Source organism: Anolis carolinensis, chromosome 5 (assembly GCF_035594765.1).
Source record: "Anolis carolinensis isolate JA03-04 chromosome 5, rAnoCar3.1.pri, whole genome shotgun sequence".
Taxonomy (NCBI): Eukaryota; Metazoa; Chordata; class Lepidosauria; order Squamata; family Dactyloidae; genus Anolis; species Anolis carolinensis.
In genome coordinates, this window is record NC_085845.1 from 48,265,496 (window position 1) to 48,290,434 (window position 24,939).

Below are 24,939 nucleotides of genomic sequence, written 5' to 3' on the forward strand. Positions count from 1 at the left end.
CACCCTTGTTGGGTGGGAAGGCATGCTCCAACCGGACTCTTAGGGCAGAGTGATCTGACCATGGAACCTCTATAGTAGAGACTTGGGTCACTTGAATTCCTGCACTGAAGATCAGATCTAGCGTGTGTCCCGCCTGATGCGTAGGATAAAATCCCAGGATAAAATCAGATAATATTATGACAAGCCTTGTGGCTCTTCCAAGAGAGCCATTATGCTCTCCTTGTTACTTTTCCAGGGTATTGTAAAGGGATTATGTAATGGGATTATGCTAAATGTGACCTATCCCCTGAGGGATGTGGGGAAAGGTTAGACAACATTCCAGGGGGGAGTTCATTGAAGGGTTTTTTTTAGAATTAAGGGAGAAATCAATGCATGCTTACTATCTGTCGAAATGGAGGCAAGGATTGGGAACCAATTTTTATAACAAATGATCAGTGTAGATGAGGTCTTAGAGATGCACAAATTAAATGTTCTCAAGAGTGTACATAAAACAATGGTAGTTGTTAGATACCATTGTCTTCGACAACACAATTGTTATATATATTGCTGGGACAGTGAATCCTCTGGGGTTGTTGTATGTCTTTCGGGCTGTGTGGCCATGTTCCAGAACATGCTTCTGGAACATGGCCACACAGCCCGAAAGACATACAACAACCCTGTGATCCCGGCCATGAAAGCCTTCGACAACACAGTGAATCCTCTCTCTGTTTTATGACCAATTCTCCCACAGTTGCTCAAGGCTATGGCAAAGCCATTCAGATGCTGGACCTTATTCCTAACATACTTTTGGTGGCAGGGCAGTTCCAGAATAACCTGAAGCAGTTGGGAATAAAACTTCTGTAATAGCAAATGTGGATTTGTTCTTGACATATCAATTTAAGTGTTTGTTTACTTACTATATTGACTGCAGTTTTCAGTTAGAGTACCATAATAGTTTGCACAGAAAGTAACACTTTGGACCTCCTCACACAGGCCGCCAAAATCACAGAGTATCACCACAGATTGTGGCAATCCCGGCGGCGCCCACACAGGAAGCATAGGGACCTGTCGCCCATGCCCCACACTGTCCTGGCTTTCCCCCTACTTCATCACACAGGGGGAAGCCTCAGGAAGCCAGCTCAACCCATCTCTCTATGGAAAGATGGGAAGCCTTCCATCATGTGCTGCCAGCTATTTTTTGGCAACAGCGGCAGGGGTTTTTTGGCAGTTTCGCCATGGAGCCACCCAGAAGTACTTGTCCAGTGTGTAATAGAAGCCAGTGAGCTCTGTGGTGAAACTACAAAAAAACCATCACCTCCGCCAATGTTTAGCCCATTTGAATAGGTTCTTTATGTACTCATATGGATCCTCGGAGTACTGTAAGCATATGGAGCCTCAAATCCTGGAGAGCTCTGAGCTTTTCCAGATGGCCAAGCCTCTTCTGCATGATCCCATCATTTGGTGGTTTCCCAGCTTTTCTATAGACTTTCCCTCCATTCTAAAAGATTGAAATGATGTACCTAAGGCTTGATTACTTTCCATAAGAGTTCTAAATTAAAATATGCTTCTACTGTATCATGTCCAAGACACATCTACAATTCACTGAAGGAAAGAGGCAAATGCTTCAGTTGCTACTGTTCTCTTATTTCTAAAGACAGAGGCCCACCGTTTTGTGTTCATCCCAGCTAATATTGCTAGATGTTATATAATATCTGTATGTATACCAGTAACCCAATAATATTGTATAACATGCCTCCTTAGAACTGAATTTAAACCCAGTGTATATTATTTGTCAAATTTTTAATTTGCCATTTCTTTACCCCCTCTATTTTGTTTTCAGCAAGTTAGGCTTGTGAAGAATTCTGAAGAATTCAAAGGTTTGCAGGCTGTGGTGTAATTGTAGGTTATCCTACTTTTTTTCGTGTCAGGAGCAACTTGAGAAACTGCAAGTCGCTTCTGGAGTGAGAGAATTGGCCGTCTGAAAGGACATTGCCCAGGGATCGCTTGGATGTTTTGATGTTTTACCATCCTTGTGGGAGGCTTCACTCATGTCCCCGCATGGAGCTGGAGCTGATAGAGGGAGCTCATCCGCGCTCTCCCCAGATGGGATTCGAACCTGGCAGCTTGCAGATCAGCTGCCCAATCTTCAAGTTACAAGGCTTTAACCCACTACTCCACCGGGGGCTCCAGGTTATCCTACTAATGGTCTTGTTTACCTGTGGATTTTGGGTTGTGTTTTGCTAAAAGGTATCCACTGTTTGTCCCACCCTTTTTCCTTTGGCACTATCCACCACTGAAATGAGAAATTTTCCAAGATTAAATTCAGTCATGGATTTGAAAAGGTTTCCACTCCCTTGGGCAAAATAAGGGGAACAAAGGTAGAAATGAATGCACCACTAACCCTCCTAATATAATCTCCTAACCCAAATGTTAAACTAATATGTTCATGTTGAAGCTACTTAGGAAACTGCTTACTGCAAGCTTCACTTAGTTTTACACTGACAACTAAAGTGGACTGGAACCAGAGTCTGGGATGACATGTTCAGAGAATCCCTACTGCCCAGCCCCATCAAATCTGGTTCAATGTTGATGGGTAGGGTCCCAATTACCATCCCCCTCCCCCAATGTTCTACTGGCAACAGCAGCAAAGAGACCTCCTCCTTGATGGTGTGTGTGTTGGGGAGGGGGGTCATTCTTCTTTCTTCCATCCTCTTTTATGGGTTCCTCCCTCTATTCCTCTTCATGGGTCACATGACACAAAAAAAGATGATCAACCCTCAGAAGGAGACAGGGAGAAAGAGCAAAAGAGGACAGCTGTCCTGCATCTCTGGGCTGCCTGAGCCTGAGCTGCCTAGAATTGTAACTGTCTGGATTGCTCTAACTTGGGGGATAGCCTGACTCACGAAGCAGGAGTCAGACCTTCCCCCGAGTTAGGTTAACTGGGATGAAAGCCATGTTAAGCAGCTTTCCCCGGGTTAAGTCGGATCAGCTCCCATGCATTTTGTAACTGTCCGCAGACTGATCCAACCTTACATTGATCGAAGTGGTCAGTGTAGATGGGGCCTTAAAAGACAAGTATCCATCACTGTTGTGTGATGCATTCATCACAACATTACCTTCATTTGTAATCTGTTGTATTGGACACGTTCAAGCCATCCTCTGACACTTTTCTGAAGACAAACGGCAGCAGAAGCCTGTACTTCCTTTGCAGGTGGCTTTCGTTGGTGTGTGAAAGCTTCAAAGATTTCAAGGTGTGGCCCAATCCTTTTGACCTTCTCAGTAACAAAATTTAAAGCAGCTCTTTTACTAAAATAAACAAACACAGAAGGTGAGATGCACAGAGTATAAAAAAAGAAAGATGCTTTTAACATCTGTTTTCTTAATTACTTTTCCCCCATTGAAGTCAGCAGAAGAGACGATTTCCGCAGCAGCCTTGTAAGTCATGGAAGATTGCATCATGGACAGCAATGTGGCTGTAGGCACACAGTTTTCTTGACCATTTGCTTCCAGTGTGGTTCTTTGGGCTTTAACCCAGTTCTACCCCACAGTTTTACAGGTGGCATTACTTTGCTGTGTCATTGGGAGGAGGAGTTAGTGGTGGGTGGAACTGCTTAGTGAGAGATTAACATTACCACCAAAAAGTGCTTCTTTGCCTGGCTGAATGAAAAACATTTTCAAGATGTATAGATGCTTGTATATCTGTATATCTGTATTAGTACATCCAGTATATTCGATTACAAGTGCTCCTTAGAAATGTACACACCACTGATGCTGCAGCAGCAGCCCAGTAGCTGTTTGACACATTTAATCTGGTTCCTCAGCAAAAATTTGAAACCCTACCAGAAGCACTGCTATTGTCAGTATAACCTCTTGACTCACAGGAGCACACAATCCCACCACCTAGAAAGATATTTCCATTTGGTGGCAACCAAATACTGGTATCAAAATCTGGTGCTTGGCTTTCAATAAATGTACAGCCCATTTGGTGGAGGGTCTTCAGCATGGGACTAGAGCAAAAGCAAATTAAAGCTATATATATTCCCCAGCTTTAAATTTAACCCATCATAATATTCAGAAACCTAATGAAATTATCTTCAGAGATTTAAAATGATAGACCAGACCACACTTTTATCTACATTAATATATATATTATTTGAATTATACGTTTTAGTTCATATACTGCCACTAATTAGTTTTGGCTGATATTGAAGTATTTTGTATGCCCCATTTATAAAAGCTGTTTACCCATCTGTTAATATGTTGGAAGTGATTAAGGGACATTTATTTTGGCTGTTGTAAAGGCCAAATAGATTTTGAGCTGAAAATGTGTGGCTAAACCAGCTGGAGGGGTTGCCAAGTTCAAGATCAAGTGTCTGCCTCTTCCCAATCCAATCACCTATGAACCCCTATTCTCTCAAAGCAAATATTCTGCCTCTTTTAACAGGCCCAGCCTTCCTATTTTGTCCAAATGTAATTTCTAGTGTAATTGCAATTTGCTTTGAGTTGGCTGGCATACTATTATATTCAGCCAAGAAGCTGTTGCTTGTGATACAGTGACCTTGAAGCAGAAATTCTGTTATTTTCACTGATAACTCTGAAGGCCTTCTTTCATATACAGGTTGCATATCTACCAAGAACAGTTATAATTCTAAAATGGAATGTTTTTTGGTGGTCTTTTAAAAAAAAGAATCTCACTGTATTTTTTGAAGAACACGTGGTCATAATTAAAGCAACAATAACAACAGATAACAGTATAAATGACAAAGGTGAGAGATTGGTCTTTCCAATTTGGTGACCCCACACTCAGCTGAATGGGATTAAACTCCCATCATTTCCTTGTGGCATGATGGTTATTGTAGTTGTACACATCTCGAGGATACCAGGTTTTGGAATGATGTTATAGGTCTTATAAAGAAGAAAGTGAAAAGTCAGTGTTAATGGAGTATAGATATCGAAGGAGTACATTATTTTACAGTGCATTTCGGTACACTTACACTAAAAAAGAAGTTTGATTGAATTCAATATTAATTTAAAACCAATTTTTAAAAGGTAACTATTGTGATAATGATAAAATAAAAATACAAAACACATTTCAGTTGAAAGGCCTTCCATAACAAACAAGTAATATTCAAAGTATTAACTGTTTCTTTAATTATGATGATTGTAATTTAGGGAAGAGCGTTTAGATTTCTCAGGCAGAAAATTACCGTGCCTCATTAGGCTGCTAATCTCAGGATTCCATACAAAGCAGCCAAGGCATTTAAAATGGAATTAAAACCCTATAAATGTATATTGTGTATGGGCTCTGACAATGAGATGGAGAGCAGGAGTTGCAGTGCAAGGAATACTACTTGTTAGTTATCGTTACAGAACACTTCTTCTTATATTGTACAATTTCCTTGTTTTTAATTTTGGATAGCAACTAAACACTAAAAGTGCAGAGGAAGAAAGGCAATGTGTGGACTTCTGAAAATCCACAAAATGACATGGAAAGCCAACACAGTATGACATCATATGCATTTCTTATATAGTTCTCCAACCTTTTTCAGATATTTAAATGGTGCATTGAATTACGGGACAGACGGCGATTAGGGAGCATTAAATCACTGATAGGGAATCTTTCTGCCAAGAGCATGTCACAAATCAAATTCAGAATATGAGATAATGCACCCTGGCAGTTTCCCTACCTCATCTCACCCCAAGCCTTCAGTGCCTTGATGTGATTTTGCATCTAGTTTAGTAATCTTGATTAGGAAATAAGAAGGAATATAGCATGGAAGGTCCAGGAAGAAATCAGGCCTACATTACATGCTTTCCAAATACTCGATTTAGCAGGGACAGTCCTGATTAAGGTTCTGTTGTCAAACTTTTTCAGCTATTTTAAAAATATCCCAAATTCTCCCTCCTCCTCACAATTCTCTCTTTATCCTCAGCTCACTTCACTTGTTGCAAACTGAGTTCAAAGTACAAAAGCATTGCACTCCATTGATTGAACAGAGAGAAGAGAAAGGGGAATCTTTTCTTGCCCAAAATCAAACTAATGCAGCCTTTCCTAGCTTGTGTGTTTTCTTCTTAGGCTATCTTGACCACACTCCCAATATTGCCTGTTTATACGTGTTGTGGTTTTCATCTGTGAAATATTGGAGGGACAGATACAATCATTAACATCTCTTTCCAAATATACTGTGTCTCAAGTATGGCTGATGATTTTGCTTATTTTTTATTTTTTATAAACATTTTATAAAACCCAATAATTTCTTGACAAATTCAAAAGAACTGAAAGGCCTTTTTATATATACACAAAAGTCTGAATGTGGCAAAGAATAAAACTGCTCTGTCCTTCAGTCACAGAGCTTTGAGTGCTTAACTTTGAATCCTTATGTGGTTGAATCCATGTTTGTCAATCAGTATTGCTTGCCAGGCTTTAACTCTTCTACGGGCAGGTAGAACATAATTGTTTCTATATCTCTAAATTGCCATTCCAATTGATTTTTTGATCCAGTTCACAAGAATCAGCATCTGCTATGTAAAAAATCCTAAGAATTTTACAACACAATATACAGTTTGTACCAGAAATATTTTTGTTGGAATTGACAAATGATGTCATCAATAAGAAAAATACTGTTGAATACCAGCTCAAAACATGGATGGGATCTATAGTAGAGAATGCACAAGTAACATTTTTCAGCTTCACTCTGGTGAAAGTTTAAAGACAATTATTATCAATGTAATGGTTAAATTTCTTTCTTCTATCATAAATGTAACTGAATTATTTTTTGTTTATTTATTTTGCTTATTATATTTTTATTTGTTTATTTATTTTGCTATTAGCCATTTTCTACTAAATTTTCTATATCAGGCATTCTCCATTTTTTCATGCACTGTTCTTTTTTGTAACTTACATCATGTGGTAAAAGAGTTGATAACTACTCCTAGAACAGACTGTCAATGCCTCAGATGTAAAGCTATTAGGAGGCAGACAAATGGAAAAGAATATTTAAACTGTTCTCTCAGAGATGAAAGAAGGTTCCATTTTACTGGAAATTCTGTCAAGCACTAACTTTAGTGATTAACCATCTTTGAACTTCAGCAGATGAAAGGATTACTGCTGAAAGCATATTAATCTGTTGAGGATTAGCAGCAAACTGTTGGAGGACTTGAACAGATAATTGGTGATTTATTTATGAACTGCAATAGGAGAGCAGCAAAAAAATCATACAGTTTGTGTTGAACAAGGATGCAATATCCAGAGAAGCAAAGCTGAAATAGACAGTACAAAAATACATACCATATACCACACCCTTGTAGCTAATGGATTGCTACACATTCCTTTAGATGAGGATATCACTTGTCAGAATGCCATAAAACTCATCTAGCTTCCATTCACGCAATTCCTCCTGCTTCCTTCCTTTAACCTATGTTGAACTAATGCATACTCTGCCCGAGACATAAGTAATTCTCTTTGATAATAGAGAATTAAAAAGTAATTCTATAGAAAAAATGCTCACGGCAATTTTAGCATGGTACAAAGCCCTAGATTCCAAAATCTAATTCAGAGGGAAGGCAAGTGTGGCCTGATGGGACCCTCCAGAACGGCTCTGCCTACTCAGATAACTTTCTCCACAACCTTGATACTATTCATACTTATTTAAAAATCAGCATTAAAATGCCACTCATCCTTTTAGGGACCTTATCGCATGTGGCAGGCAAACCAGCATTGAAGCTGGACTGTCACCTGATAGTCCTCCTCCCCACGATTAACCTGTCCCTTCTACTGATAGGCAAAAACCCATCAACAGACCACAATCCTGCAACATTCCTGTCACCTACCTTGTGTGATAAATTCCTTCTGCTTCTGTGCCAGCATACTGGTATAAAGTGATTTCAGGGGAAAAGATTCACCAGCTCTCCTACTCCGCCTCCACCTTGCTATTCTTGAGCTGAATTTATTTCTATTTCTTCGATATCTCTCTGTTATATGTCCCTTTTTGTTACATATTGCCAAAACTGCAAAATTACTCTTTAAAAAATTGTGGAGCAATGCAAGTGCCGGAAGATGAGTTATGAAAATATGTGGAAGTGCAATCATAAGACCCCAGATTAGCAAATTGGCACAATTGTATGATGAAAGAGAAATGCACAGTCATAGGTGCTTATCCCTGTATATCTGTTATCTATGATACTGTGCCTGCTATGGAATAGCAATTCTGCGCAATAAAGCCCTAAGACTCCACTTTTACAAATATAGGTGTGCTGCTTCTTTATGTGTAATATGCTTTATTGTGTTTTTAATTGTTCTAAATTAATCTTTTAAAGAGAATTGTTGTTGTTGTTGTTGTTTAATACTTTTAAAAACATTTTACGTATTGTTTTAGGTACTTTGTTTTTAATGTACAATGTGTCCCACATGGGAGCAAAGCAGAATATACATTAAATTAAACAAACAACCAGTCTGACTTTTCTTGTAAGACATACTACTGCAGAAGATTGGACCAAAAGCTTGACTTTTGAATTCATTTTAATAGCAGCCATCATGAAAAATCTTAATAAGATGATACAGCCCAAAGTGGTATTGAACACCACTAATCTGCACCTCTTTTTTTAGCAGAAGCCAACGACACAGTACAGCAATACTGAAAGGGGATTCTATAGGTGCATGTTTTCCATCTGGTCTGTATTCCAGACCAAAACTTTCTGCAATTACAGGTTCTCCCAAGATTTCATGCAATATGATAAGCTTTATTTATGGTAAACAATGGTGGAGGTGATTGTCAGCATAGGGAACATCACAGTCCTTGAAATGATGGACTTCAGGACATCCTTACAGCAAATGAACATTAACTGAGCAGCAATAATTGAGCTACTAAATGTGACTTCTTCCTAGACAATGCCAAGAACATTTTATATTCTTGGGGATTAAAAAATGTGTCTGTTAGACTGCCCCTTGAGAGAAAATTAGATCCCAGAGATAATATATCACAAAACCAACCAACCAAACAAAAAGCAACTATACAGGTGTGACTCGTTATGTGAACTATCTAAGAAAGTTTGTAACATGGAAGTCTACTCTCCCAGTCTCTTCCCAGCAAGTAATCTAGTCCCAACAGTGAATTGTCAGACTAAAGCAAAACTAACACAGCATGCTAAACATTAAAAAAGCCTAATGATGTCCTTTGTATCTTTAAATCCGAAATTTTAAGTGCAACAATAGCATGGCTGATTTGGTCCTTAGGTCTTGATCCCAGTTATTTCTAGGTCACAGAACATGAGAGAGTACCTTCTCTTCCTAGTTACAGAATGTCGTCCTCACCCTTAAGAGGCCTGAGTGGCACCTACATGGCTGTTGGTTCAATGCTAAGTGAAATTATGGTTGTTTACAAAAAACTTTAGGGTCTAACTGGTTTCACACATATCCATGCATGTGCATGTTTTAAACTGTTTTACAATATTCAGCGTGTTTACAAAGAGATCTTATAGCACCTTGGAGATTAACTGAAAAGAAATTTTGTAAAACAAGCAGATGCAGATCCCTTTGCCACATAGCTATGTCTGAATGCATTTTTAATCTGTCTTTTTAATTTCTCACATTACTTTCTATATTTTTTAGACTTAGAAAAACTTTTTACACTGTTTACATGGTTTTAAATTGATTATGTTGTTTTGTTGTACACCACCCAGAGATTTCAATAGAGAACAGTATACAAATATTTAAAGAAACAAATAAACACTCCCCTGGGAAATGCAAAGGCTAGTGGATTGATATAAATGCTGAGAGCATCAGGGTTGAATACCAACATCCACTTAGGTGTGCTGAATCTTGCATCTAACAAAGTTAAATTGCATTGAAAACAGATCCAACATATTATTTTTGTTTTGCAAATTTAGAACATTTGTACTAAAAATACCCCAAGGAAAGCAATTTAGTTGTAATGCAGGTTGCATTCAGAAAAAAAATAATTGAAAGCACCTGTAAGGTTTCTTTCCATGGAGTTTAGTCTCCTGCTGGTGCCTTTCCAGTCTGCTACTTGGCGGATGTGGCATCTAAGAACAAAATGGCTTATTAAGCATTTGCTTAAAAGAAATTCATGACTATTCACTTTACAATTACAGCACTTTGGATCAAAAGTGAGCTGTTGGTAGAAAAGCAGAAGCAGCTACAACAACATAGGACCTTGCACTACTAAACTGTCCTGTGTACTATTCTTCTGCAAAACCTCAATAACTGTTCAAGCATTCATTTTTCCCTCTCAACTGTTTCACAGATCCAAATGTTTGGAAAGCACATGTGAAACCTGGATAAATAGCCATGAACACGAGGGATCATGGAGACTCTGAAACCTGATATCATGCTGTCCTTTTAGCCTCATTTTACTTTTTTTCCTATTTGAACCTTTTTGTAACTTTACAAGTTTTTTTATTTCATTTTCACAGTTTTATGACATAAAGGAAAGGGGGGAAATTGGGAATAAAGGATGGGAGAGAAAGCAAAGTATGGTTTAGGTTACCGAGTTTTGCTAGTAAATTAGCTCTATACAGGAGACTATTGTATCACTGGGGATGTGGAGCGGGAGGATATTGTTATACATATTCTGTTGCACAGGGGTCCTCAAACTTTTAAAGTAGAGGGCCGGTTCATTGTCCCTCAGATTGCTGAAGGGCCGAATTATCATTTGGGAAAAAAAACGAACAAATTTCTATGCACACTGCACATGTCTTATTTGTAGTGCAAAAAAACCCCCAACAACAATCATTTATTTATTTATTTATTTATTTATTTATTTGCTACATTTATACTCCACCCTCTCTCACCCCGAATATAATAATATTATATTATTAGCATAGCACAATATTAGCATTATATATTACTATATTGTACTATACCACTATACCATATTATTATTACAGTAGAGTCTCACTTATCCAAGCTAAACGGGCCGGCAGAACCTTGGATAAGCGAATATCTTGGATAATAAGGAGGGATTAAGAAAATGCCTATTAAACATCACATTAGGTTATGATTTTACAAATTAAGCACCAAAACATCATGTTACACAACAAATTTGACAGAAAAAGTAGTTCAATACGCAGTAATGCTATGTAGTAATGACTGTATTTACGAATTTAGCACCAAAATATCATGATATATTGAAAACATTGACTAGAAAAATGCCTTGGATAATCCAGAACCTTGGATAAGTGAGCCTTGGATAAGTGAGACTCTACTGTAGTAATATTACATTTAATATATAATTAATATTATTATATTATACAATATTACTACATTGTATTATTATTATTAGCCGCCCTGAGTCCTGTACTGGGTGAGAAGGACGGGGTAGAAATACTGTAATCAATAAATATTATATTGTATTACATTATAATATTATTATCAATATTATATGTATACACAAGATATTATATTATTACCATAGCACATTATTAGTAAATGAATGAACAATACAATATTTAAAAATAAAAACAATTTTAACCAACATAAACCTATCAGGATTTCAATGGGAAGTGTGGGCCTGCTTCTGCCCAATGAGATAGTCAAGTTAAGTAGGATTGTTGTTGTTGTGTGCCTTCAAGTCATTTCAGACTTTGGGCAAGCCTAAGTGTAAAACTGAGGGTGGGGGGCAGGTAAATGACCTTGAAGGGCCACATCCGGCCCCCGGGCCTTAGTTTGGGGACCCCTGCTCTAGCATATAAAGAAACTCCATCTACAATATCTTCTATTCCAAGGACACGTTGATCCTTATAATCTGGCGTTCGTGTTAGTCTTCTGTCTTCTTGTATTATCCCATCTTTTTCTTACCTTCTCCTCTAAGCCTGCATAATAAGTGTTCTTTCTAATTGTTTTATCAATTTACTTATACATATTCTATTTTCCCCTAGTTTTAATTGTTTCAATTCCTGTAATATATTTCGCTTGATGCGTATTTTTTGTTTTCCCTTTCTTTTTCTTTAATAACTTCTTGTCATTTATTAATCTTGTCTCGATTTTGCTTTCTTTCTTGTATATTTTATTGTATTATACTCCTCTCTTATCTTCTGGAGTCCACTTGAAAGCTTCTTCAAAAATGCATTCAGCGATTTTTTTTTCTTTCATGAGCTGTCACATTTCTGCAGATGTCTTTTTTAATATGTCAGGAATAATGTGGGAGATTTATCCTCTTTCACCCTGTCCTCTATGTTTTGCTGTTCCTTGTATACACACCAAGGCAGAGCTGTCCAAGCTTTTAATGTTGGTGACACATTTTTTAGTCAGACATCCTTTCGCAACATGGTAATTCAGTTTTATTGACAAACTGGAGGTTAAACCTTATAAGAGTTTCATGCAATACATAGATTATAAAATAATGTATTATATATATAGGCATGTGCGGTCCATTAAAAATAATTCAAAAGTACTTACAAAACTGAGGGGCGCTAGTGCTTCATTTCTAAAGTGTTTCTAAAGTTTACTTAAGAGAAAATCTCATTACTATAATGAGAGTAACGCAATTTTGTTATGCATGCACATAATTAAAGTACTATAATTGGGGAAACTTCAGGGGCTCCTTTCTCCCTCATTTTTAAAGGTATTGGAGTGAAACTTGCTACAATGGTAGAACAGATTTACCACTGTTAGAACACCAAATTGCAGAACATTTCACCTATCCACGGATTTTGGGGAAATTTTCAAAGTTTTTATAAACAACATTTTAAAAAAATAACTACAAGAGCTATCTAGTTGAATTTTATAAACAATGTACAAGATAACCAAGGCATCAATCCCCAGAAGTTTCAGAAAGATTCACACATCTACAGATTTTTGGGGATTTTAAAAAGTTTAGACAAAAATAATTTATCCCACAAAAAAGCAACAACAGAAATTTCCTTGAATGTCTGTTTGACTTTATGATACACAACCACATAACCTCAACTTAGCACAGATTTATACTATTACTTACTTCATTTAGTCCTCTTTGCAGATTCAATAATTGTATTTATTATTATTAGACTGATTCTAAATGGCTGGTACCACCCATTTGTGCTTTTTCTGATGCTGATGCATTCTGGGAATTGTAATTTAGCATAGGCATATGGCTCCTCGTTCTCAAACTGTGCATGCGCATAATTAAATTACCATAATTGGGGAAACTTCAAGGGCTCCCATCACCTTCATTTTTAAAGCTATTGAGGTGAAACTTGCTACAACGGTAAAACACATTTACCACTGTTAGCCTACAAAAATTTCATAACGTTCCACTTATCCATGGATTTTGGTGAATTTTGAAAGTTTTTATAAACAAGATTTTAAAAAATACAAGAGCTATCTCCTTGAAATTTCTATCAAATGACACAAAATAACAGGGGATCATTCCCCACATCTTTCAGAAATACTCATACATTAGTGCTTATGCTTTCTTTCACTGAATGAAACTTACTCTGGGAGCCTTCCGAGCTTTACAAAACGCTAGTATGGAATTGAGTTTCGATTTCTAAAATATTTGTTGTGTGCCAGGTTACGTCTTAGAAATGGCTTCCGACTTTTGAAATATCCAATTTTCCTGGTTCTTCTCATTTTTTGCCTACTTCTAATATATACATTTCATATAATCTTTACTGTATAAACTATGTTTGAAAAATTTTCCTTTGCACTTTCTTTACTACACTTGATTCTTGTGTAGTTTCTTTTATAGCTCCTCCATGTGGTTTATCACAAACATCACTGTTGATAAATTTCCTTTTCTAAATTAGAAGTTTATCAATTTTAATGGTATTCATTACAACTCAATTAACAAACTGTGCAAATTATAAAAGTTACAACAGTACCTACACTTGAACAGCAGCAACCTTTGTTTGTGGGGGCTGGAGTGGAGCATTTTTCATGTGACATGACTGGAGACTATAGGCAACACACTAGTGTGTCCCGACACAGAATTTGGAAAGCTCTGCAATACGAGATTTTGGAGGAGACCACTGTTTACCCTGCCTGTTATATACTGGCACACATAGCTACATTGGCTTCTGGCTAGAGCTGAATTTTGTTTTTTTTTCCCAGTGCAGGCTTGGGGCCAATTTGCAATGGTCAAATGAGTCAGCCTGAACAAATAAAATTATATGAAATTCAGGGGTCTGTATAAGTCAGAGGACTTGAAGGCAAGTATACTCACAGGACAAGTAAATACAAATAAATTTTAGGTCTGCCATTTCTATATGTAAAATTGCTGGTCACCACAACACAGTAGCAAAAGAGGAGAGACAGCAGTGAAGGTTTGGGATGCAATACCCAGCACTGCTGCTGCAGTAGAAATGTATCCATTTTAGATGGGCTAGCAAGAAACGGGCAGAGCTAGCTGGAAAAAAAGAGGGAATTTTTTAAAAGTCAGTTTCTAGTCGGGTAAGCTAGAAGGAAGATACATGTGTTAAAGTTTGTAGCTTCCACTCAGGGGTGGTCCAACCAGTAGGCAAACTAAACAGTTGCTGAAGATGCCATCCTCTGGGGGCACAGTTGAAGCGCCTCCAAGTGCCCTAAGGCTAATGAGCAGCTTCTTTTTTGTTTTTGTTTTTGTTTTCCCCTCCCACGTGCGCACATGCATGCATGCATGCACACACACACCCGCCTCCTCCTCCCAGGCTCATGTAATGGTTAGAGACGTGCGCCATTTCCCCCCTATCATCTTCTTCTTCCCCCCTCCCCCCCTTTTTAAAATCCTTGCCTGGAGAAAAGGTGCCATTGCGCCGCTTCATCCCCCTCTCCTCTCCTCTCCTCCTCCCCATGCGTGTGGGCACCCACAGGTAAGCGCATGCACACTCTCGCTCACAGCTGGGAAGGAAGGGGGAGGGGGAGGCCTGCTCATGCACTCGCGGCCAAAGGGAAAATTCTGGCCGCGAGTGTGTGAGCAGGCCTCCCCCTCCCCCTTCCTTCCCAGCTGTGAGCGAGTGCGCGAGTGCGCTTACCTGTGGGTGCCAACGCGCATGGGGAGGAGGAGAGGGGGACGAAGCAGTGCAACGGCAGAATCACAGAATCACAGAATCACAGAATAGTAGAGTTGGAAGAGACCTCATGGGCCTTCCAGTCCAACCCCCTGCTCAGAAGCAGGAAATCGCATTCAAAGCACCCCCGACAGATGGCCATCCAGCCTCTGCTTAAAAGCCTCCAAAGAAGGAGCCTCCACCACGGCCCGGGGGAGAGAGTTCCACTGTCGAACAGCTCTCACAGTGAGGAAGTTCTTCCTGATGTTCAGGTGGAAACTCCCTTCCTGTAGTTTGAAGCCATTGTTCCGTGTCCTAGTCTGCAGGGCAGCAGAAAACAAGCTTGCTCCCTCCTCCCTATGACTTCCCTTCATGTATTTGTGCATGGCTATCATGTCTCCTCTCAGCCTTCTCTTCTGCAGACTAAACATGCCCAGCTCTTTAAGCCGCTCCTCATAGGGCTTGTTCTCCAGACCCTTAATCATTTTAGTCGCCCTCCTCTGGACGCTTTCCAGCTTGTCAACATCTCCCTTCAACTGCGGTGCCCAAAATTGGACACAGTATTCCAGGTGTGGTCTGACCAAGGCAGAATAGAGGGGGAGCATGACTTCCCTGGATCTAGACGCTATACCCCTATTGATGCAGGCCAGAATCCCGATGGCTATTTTAGCTGCCTCATCACATTGTTGGCTCATGTTTAACTTGTTGTCCACGACGACTCCAAGGTCTTTTTCGCACACACTGCTGTCAAGCCAGGCGTCCCCCATTCTGTATCTTTGATTTCCATTTTTTCTGCCGAAGTGAAGTATCTTGCATTTGTCCCTGTTGAACTTCATTTTCTTAGTTTCGGCCCATCTCTCTAGTCTGTCAAGATCGTTTTGAATTCTGCTCCTTTCTTCTGGAGTGTTAACTATCCCTCCCAGTTTTGTGTCGTCTGCAAACTTGATGATCGTGCCTTCTAACCCTTCGTCTAAGTCGTTAATAAAGATGTTGAACAGAACCGGACCCAGGACGGAGCCCTGCGGCACTCCACTCGTGACTTCTTTCCATGATGAAGATGACGCATTGGTGAGCACCCTTTGGGTTCGTTCGCTTAGCCAATTACAGATCCACCTAACCGTAGTTTTGTCTAGCCCACATTTTACTAGTTTGTTTGCCAGAAGGTCGTGGGGGACTTTGTCGAAGGCCTTACTGAAATCCAGGTAGGCTACATCCACAGCATTCCCTGTATCGACCCAACTCGTAACTCTATCGAAAAAAGAGATCAGATTAGTCTGGCATGACTTGTTTTTGGTAAATCCGTGTTGACTATTAGCAATGACCGCATTTGTTTCTAAGTGTTCGCAGACCACTTCCTTAATGATCTTTTCCAGAATCTTGCCTGGTATCGACGTGAGGCTGACCGGACGGTAATTGTTTGAGTTGTTCTTTTTTCCCTTCTTGAAGATAGGGACCACATTCGCCCTCCTCCAATCTGCTGGCACCTTTTCTCCAAGTGAGGATTTCTCCCTCCTCCCTTCTCCTGTTGGACTGAATATCATCTGGGTCTCAGTGAGAGAAGGCAAGGGAGAAGTTACAGCGTTTCTGGAGGTGAGAGCTCCTTCCTACTCCCTCCTCCCTTCTCCTGTTGGACTGAATATTATCTGGGTCTCAGTAAGAGAAGGCAAGGGAGAAGTTACAGCGTTTCTGGAGGTGAGAGCTCCTTCCTACTCCCTCCTCCCTTCTCTTGTTGGACTGAATATCATCTGGGTCTCAGTGAGAGAAGGCAAGGGAGAAGTTACAGTGTTTCTGGAGGTGAGAGCTCCTTCCCACTCCCCCCTCCCTTCTCCTGTTGGACTGAATATCATCTGGGCCTCAGTGAGAGAAGGCAAGGGAGAAGCTGCATCCATTGGAGTCAGCACTTTTACCACCCTAGAAGATCCACTCGGAAAGTCTTCGCCAGTCCGGAGGCCTTCCATTGATTATTTTTTGCTGACTTTGTCATGGAACCTGTTGTCCTTGTATGAGTGTTTCCCTCATCAGACGAACCGGTTGCTGCCGCCACTTGGCCTTTTCTCCTCTTTTTTGTTCTCTCCCGTCCCTTTTAAAATTCTATGTTATTTTATTTTAGCTATGTAAGTATATAGAGTATACTCAACCTACACTTTTTAATTGCTCTGGGCCATTAGTATTCTTTTTTTGTTTGTTTGTTTGTTTTTCCCCTACGGTTTTGATATTTTAGTGGAAAATGAATCAACTGGATACATATGGGATCTGCGAACTGTCCCAGCTATGCCACCTTATGGGCAGATCTTTTAGCCTCGTTTTTTCACAGCTTGTAACTGTGAATGAGAAACTAGATCATCTCATCAAGGGAATTTCGCAACTGGCAAATGCCACTAGACATCAAGATGTTCCTGAGGATGAGAATAATATTGGATATAACTCGAGGGAATCCAGTTGGCATTTAGATTTTGGGGGGGGGGGGGAATACCTGGGTTTCAAAAGGACAGCAAGGTGTTAATATTGGATAATGGGAATATCGAGGGAATGGATGATATGTGTGCTGAACAAACTGGCCCGAGAAGGGAAGATATGGATATGGATATAGGTTTGGGAGTGGCGAAGTCATCAACGAAGGCTCCATTGGAGGGGGATTTCTCTCCTCCTCATGTTGAGTGCCGCCATGGCCATACCTTGCAAACGAAACAACTGGCCTTTCTAATTAGAGACTCCACATGGAATAGGGGTAGATGGATCTCGAAAAGAGCGATCCAGAGGTCCTTGGTTCAAATTTTATCAGGGAGCCTGACTACAGTCAAGATTAAGACCATTACGTGGCTCCAGAAGGACTATCAATCGCACGATTGCTCTATTCGCCTCATTTCCACCTTTGAGGATAAGTCTATTATAGAGGAGTTATGGGCCCTTAGGTCCTGGCTGCTATTATGGGGCATCACCATCAGAAAAGTAATAGTAGACCCCGTGATTCGTCCTCTTGTGGCCAACTTGTCTTTATATACTCAAGCACTAACTAGGCCCAATGATAATAGGATGTTCAATCCTCACTGTAGGTCCCCTCCCTCAGAAAAGTCGCATCTAGATGTTCTGGCCCAATCTTTCTCAGTCCCTTACCAGCAATCGTTGCCTTCCCCTACTCCTCGAAGATTTTCCGGTAGGCCCCACTTGTCCCCTTTCTTGGAAGCTAGGCTAGTTGGAAATTCCAGCAGTCATTTGGACTTGGGGAGTTGACTAGACTCTCCAAATGATGTTCCAACTGAGCCAGATTCCCTGGGGGGTGGGAACCGGGTGGGGTTTGGTTCCATCGAGGTCGTGTGGGGGAGGAGGAATTGCGGTCGACGGATTCCCAGGGAGAAGCGCAACAGAGTTCTTGCGACCCTGGAGAAGGATAGGTGTGGTAGCCTCGATGGCAGCCCCTCCAGGCTGAAGGTCCTGCTGCTCAATGCCAGATCCGTCAAGGGTAAATCATCTATTATCCAGGATTAATCCTGGATGAGCAGGCGGATCTGGCTTGCATCACCGAGACCTGGCTGGATGAACTGGGTGGAGTTAGTCTTTCCCAACTTTGTCCTCCGGGTTTCGGGGTGCATCAGCAGGCCAGGCCGGGAGGGCGGGGAGGTGGGGTTGCGGTGGTCTTTCGGCAGTCCATCGCCCTGGTCAGATGCGCCGCTTTGCAACCTGCCGGGTTTGAGTGTCTCCACCTGAGGGTGGGTACCTGGGACAGTTTGGGGATTCTGCTGGTGTACCGTCCACCCCGCGACACAGCAGTCTCCCTGCCTGAGCTAGCAGAGATGGTCTCTAGCGTGGTGCTGGGTTCCCAGCGCCTGGTGGTGCTGGGAGATTTCAACATTCACGCTGAGGCCACCTTGACAGGTGCAGCTCAGGAATTCATGGCCGCCATGACGACCATGGGACTGTCCCAAGTGATATCGGGTCCCACTCATCAAGCTGGACATACACTCAACCTGGTTTTTGTTGCGGGCGACGGTTTGGTTGGAGTGGAAGAGCAAACTATCCTTCCATTGTCATGGTCCGACCATTATCTGATCAGTTTAAGACTCACCACACCCGTAAACCTCCGCAGGGGTGGTGGACCCATTAAGATGGTCCGCCCCAGGAGACTTAGGGATCCTGAGGGATTCCTGAGGTCTCTTGGGGATCTGTCTGCCATGGAGCCTGACGATCCTGTTGATGCCTTGGTCGCTCGCTATAACAGTGAGTTGTCCAGGGCTATAGACATGATCGCCCCCGAACGTCCACTCTCGCTACGTGGAGTTGCCCCAGTCCCCTGGTTTACTGGGGAGCTGGCGGAGATGAAACGTGCGAGGAGGAGACTAGAGTGCCGCTGGCGGACAACTCGTGATGCATCTGACCGAGCACGGTCTAGAGCCGCTGTTAGGGCCTATTCCGCGGCGTTGCGAGCAGCCAGGAAGGCTTTCTCGACTGCCCGCATCGCGTCTGCAACAACTAGATCCTCAGAGCTGTTTCGGGTTGTTGGGGAGCTCCTCCACCCTCCTCAGGCTGGGGGGGCACCTGACATCCCGGCAACTCGGTGTAGCGAGTTTGCTCACCATTTTTCAGACAAAGTCGCTCAGATTCGTTCCGACCTAGATGCTGGCCTTGTTGCAATGCCAGGTGAGGTAACCGAGGCTTCTGTCTGTTCGATCTTGTGGGATTCGTTTCAGCTTGTGCAGCCTGATGATGTGGACAAGATTCTTGGAGCGGTGAGGGCGACCACCTGTGCCCTTGACCCTTGCCCATCTTGGCTTTTAAAACAGGCCAGTGGTGGGTTGGTTGATTGGTTTGTGAGAATAATTAATGCCTCTTTGGAGCAGTAGATTGGTTTGTGAGAATAATTAATGCCTCTTTGGAGCAGTAGATTTCCATCTAATCTAAAACAAGCGGTGGTGAGACCTATCTTAAAGAAGGCCTCCCTAGATTCGACCAACTTGCATAACTACAGGCCAATCTCCAACCTTCCATTTTTGGGCAAGGTCTTGGAGCGGGTGGTTGCCTCTCAGCTCCAGGGATTCTTGGATGATATGGATTCTCTGGGCCAATCGCAGTCTGGCTTCAGGCCTGGTTTCAGTACCGAGACGGCTTTGGTCGCCTTGGTGGATGACCTCCGCAGAGAGCTGGACAGGGGGAGTGTGACCCTGCTGGTTCTCTTGGATATCTCAGCGGCTTTCAATACCATCGACCATGGTATCCTTCTGGGACGTCTCTCCGGGATGGGCCTTGGGGGTACTGTTCTGCAGTGGCTTCAGTCCTTCCTAGAGGGGCGTTCCCAGATGGTGAAGCTGGGGGACACCTGCTCGGACCCCTGGCCATTGTCCTGTGGGGTCCCGCAAGGTTCTATTCTGTCCCCCATGCTTTTCAATATCTACATGAAACCGCTGGGCGAGGTCATCTGGGGTTTTGGAGTTCGGTGCCATCTCTACGCGGATGACACCCAACTCTACTACTCTTTTCCACCAAAATCCAAGGAAGCCCCTCGGATACTGGACCAGTGTCTGGCCGCTGTATTGGCCTGGATGAGGGCGAACAAGCTGAAGCTCAATCCTGACAAGACAGAGGTCCTCCAGGTCAGTCGAAAGTCCAATCAGGGTATTGGGTGGCAACCTGTGCTTGACGGGGTTGCACTCCCCCTGAAGGCGCAGGTCCACAGCTTGGGGGTCCTCCTGGATTTGGGGCTGACGCTTGAGGCTCAGGTGTCGGCCGTGGCCGGGAGGGCCTTTGCACAACTAAAACTTGTGCGCCAGCTGCGACCATACCTCGAGAAGTCTGATCTGACTACGGTGGTCCACGCCTTAGTTACCTCTAGACTGGACTATTGCAATGCGCTCTACGTGGCGCTGCCTTTGAAGACGGCCCGGAAATTGCAATTAGTTCAGCGTTCGGCAGCCAGGCTTCTAACAGGAGCAAACTACAGGGCGCGTTCTACGCCTCTGTTTAAGGAGCTCCACTGGCTGCCGTTTGTTTTCCGGGCCCAATTCAAGGTGCAGGGTATCACCTACAAAGCCCTAAACGGTTTGGGACCCACCTACCTTAGAGACCGCATCTCCCCCTATGAACCTGCACGATCTCTTCGCTCTTCGGGGGAGGCCCTCCTCTCGCTCCCACCACCTTCGCAGTTGCGGCTGGTGGGGACGAGAGAGAGGGCCTTCTCCGCTGTGGCCCCCCGCCTCTGGAACTCACTCCCGAGGGAGATTAGACAGGCCCCCACCCTCCTTGCCTTTCGAAAAAGCCTTAAAACTTGGCTTTTCCAGAGGGCCTTCGACGACTAATTTTTGGGGGTTGATTTGTCTGCCCATTTAATTTAATTAGAGAGTGTTCTGCCATGATTATTGATACCTTGCTGAGTACTTCTGCCACGAAGCTACAGAAGCCCTCTATTTCGGCCTAGAACTGTTTTATCTCCTTGTTTTTAACATGTGATGTATGTATTGATTGTATGACTGCTTTTCATGTTTGATTTTACAATGTGTAATTTGTCACTGTTTTTATTATTGTTGTGAGCCGCCCCGAGTCCCCTCGGGGAGATGGGGCGGGATATAAGAATAAATTTATTATTATTATTATTATTATTAAAAAGGGGTGGGGTGGGGGAGAAGAAGATAGGGGGAAATGGCGAACGTCTCTGACCATTACGTGAGCCTAGAACAGAAAAGAAAGATAGAGCTTGGCTTCTTCCTCCTGATCTGGCTCCCTGCCCTATTTTAAGTGAAGGAGTTGGAGGGAAGCCCGCTCTTGCAGTGGTTTTGCGTGCATGCGTGGAAAAGCAAGCCAGCAAATTCCAGGCCTCCTCGTTGGAGGAGAGGGGAAGGGGTGTGTGCAAGGCGTGTGCATGCCCAGACTCCCTACCTCTTTGTTGCCGCTGCTGCAGCCCGACCTCTTCAGGGCATCACCTCTTCAGGGCATCCTCAGAGGTTGTGAGGCAGGGCCGTAGCCAGAAAAAAATTCGGGGGGGGGGGGGGGGGTTGAAAATATGGGGGGGGGGTGAACCCCTAACCCACCCCTCTCCGGCTACAGGCCTGTCAATATCTGCTTGAGATAGTGCATGGAGGGACTCTTAATTTTTTTGTCTCATAGACTTAGCATGGGGATTTGGTTAACCAGTTAAAATTCATGAGTAAACCAGGTTTTTTTTTTTAACCCTAACACACACACACTGGCTACAGGCCTGTTGTGAGGTTTGTTGGAAACTAGTCAAGGGAGATTAATATACTTGTGAAAGGTCTGGGGTGGGAGAAAGAAGTCTTATCTGTTGGATGCAAGTGTGGTTAATCACCGTGATTAGCATTGAAAAACCTTGCAGCTTCAAGACCTGGCTGATTCCTGCCTGGGAGAATCCTTTATTGAGAGGTGTTCCTCCTTCAACAGAAAGGAGGAAACCATGAGAATGAACAAAATCTGGCTACCAGTATTTAAGAACTCTAGAATCAGGACAGTAAATAAAGAACAACCCTAAAAAAACAGGGGAGTTCCAGACAGGAAACAATCAGGGCCAGTTAACACCTCCCAACAAAGGATTCCCCCAGGCAGGAAGCAGCCAGGCTTTGAAGGTAAAAGGCCATTCAATGCTAGTCAAGCTGGCCAATGGCAACATTCACTCTTACCTCCAACAGATAAGAGTTCTTTCTTCCACCCTGGACATTATATGGACATTAGACATTAGATCCACAGCTATTTCTTTAGGCAGCAAGGACTGAAGTTTTTACGGATTTAACTTCCGACAATGTTCTTACTGCAAGTTTATTTTATGCAATTCTATCTTTATTTGCAGTCAATTTGTTAATAATAATAGCCAATGTTTTTGTAGTCAATGTTTTCAATACATTGCAATGTTTGGTGCTAAATTTGTAAACATAGTAATTCCTACATAACATTGAAAAACTATAGCAAAATGTGATGCAGGATGATGTCCCTCAAAAACCAGAAGTTTTTGTCGATTAATAAACTTTCCCCATGTTTTTATGATACAGTAGAGTCTCGCTTATCCAACATAAATGGGCCCGCAGAATGTTGGATAAGCAAAAATGTTGGGTAATAAGGAAGGATTAAGGAAAAGCCTATTAAACGTCAAATTATGTTATGATTTTACAAATTAAGCACCCAAACATTATGTTTTGCAACAAGTCTGCCATTTGTTTGGGAGCGTGGCTGCACACCTCTACCTTCTACCTTTTATTTTTCAATGATTGGTGGGGGGGGGGAGGGGGAGGCAAAATTTTGTTTGCTTACACTTGAAAATTACCTAGGGCTGGCCCTGCTTCCACTGTTACTGTATGTTGAAGTAAAAAGTGACTATTTAGAGTCTAATTCCTCAGTTAAGTGAAACTGAGAGGTAAAGAGAGTCTTTTGAGACTAAGTTTCAGTCAGGTTTGCAATAGTAAAGAATAATTTTAAGAAATAAGATACCCAGTCAGAAAGGCTGGGGAGAAACATATGTATCTGAAGAGAAGAAAGTGCATTGTCAAGTTAAACTAAGTTAAACTGTTCTGAAAAGTAAATAGTAACAACTTTATGTATCCGAGAGAGTGGAAGATAATATTTATAACATCTAAGGAGAACTGAAGTAAAGAACTTTGTAACAAGATGTGACAAAGAGCTTTTAAACATTTCTTTGTTTCAACATATGTACTGAAGCCTTGTGTCAGGTTACAGGAAAGAAGGTATAAATCTGAGAATCAGTCAGAGAACATATGGGAGTGGACTGTGAGAAGAAATTTGGAAGCTGCATATTGGCTCCAGGTTTGGTTTGCACATTTAAGAGACATGTACAGACATTTTAGAAGAGAATCCTGCAACAAACACACCTAAGAGAAGTGACACAGAGACTAAGATAACACATTTCAGATGTGAACCGCAATTCACAAAGTTTGTGAGGTTTCTTTCGTCACTCTCACCTCATTGCCTCATTGCCTCCTACACACCCACACATGCACATATGTGTTTATCGCTGGCAGTGGCTGGGATCTTGAAATATAGATCACCCCTGCCTTAATGGATCTCTTGTTACATATTTATTGGTGGCAGTGGTGGGATAACAAAACACCCCCTGCCTGACAATGTATAAACATGTGAGGGGAAGTCATAGGGAAAAGGAAGCAAGCTTGTTTTCTGCTGTCCTGGAGACTAGGTTGAGGAACAATGGCTTCAAACTACAGGAAAGGAGATTCCACCTGAACATTAGGAAGAACTTCCTCACTGTGTGAGAGAGCTGTTCGCCAGTGGAACTCACTACTCCAGAGTGTGGTGGAAGCTCCTTCTTTGGAAGCTTTTAAGAAAAGGCTGGATAGCCATCTGGCAGGGGTGCTTTGAATGTGATTTTCCTGCTTCTTGGCAAGGGGTTGGATTGGATGGCCCGTGATGTCTCTTCCAACTCTATGATTCTATTATTCTAGGTCATTAAAGTGAACCTTCTGAAGCTGAAATGCATGAGGGAACCTTGGGCCTGAAATCCTGACTTGAATACTTCCAAGAAAAGGTCTGATTATGCCTTCTTCTTTTGACCTTTTTAAAGTGGGGTTTCTCAATAGCAAGGACTAATATATTACACCATGGTTGAGATCACCGGAATTGCAGGAAACATGAGTTCCTGTTCTCATATTAATAGCAATCATATCTGCACAGGTAAAAAAGCAATTGATGGGTATACAGTAGATCTTTTAACAAATATATTTTGATATACATATGACTTTTAAAATAATGTTTTGGTGTGCAGTAAACCAGTCTCCTGTGCTTTAATTTCACATGTTGTTCAAACACTCCAGGCCTTTGGATAATGGGTTCCTTCAGTATTTTTTTTATTACTACTCCCATTATTCCTCATTGGCTCAGTCACCTAAGACTGATGCAAGCTGCAATAAAGAAACATCTTGAGATCCTGACATTTACCAGCTCTGTAACTATTTCTTGACATTAGTTCACCATTACTAAACCATTCGTTAACAAAATCTCTTTCAGGTATGTAGTCTTTGAGCAAAAATGTAACTG

At 41.9% G+C, this 24,939-nt stretch overlaps 1 protein-coding gene across 15 annotated transcripts in view; it reads right to left on the reverse strand.

Annotated features, from left to right (window-relative positions):
• The window catches only part of iqcm (IQ motif containing M), a 151,668-nt gene that overhangs the window by 70,823 nt on the left and 55,906 nt on the right, over positions 1-24,939 (reverse strand). For all 15 annotated transcript variants that reach the window (XM_062981046.1, XM_062981048.1, XM_062981047.1 and 12 more), the window contains 2 exons: positions 9,947-10,020; positions 3,096-3,285 (listed from right to left, as the gene is read on the reverse strand). In XM_062981046.1, coding sequence (XP_062837116.1) covers positions 3,096-3,285; positions 9,947-10,020 — 264 coding nt within the window. The remainder of the gene's footprint in view (positions 1-3,095; positions 3,286-9,946; positions 10,021-24,939) is intronic.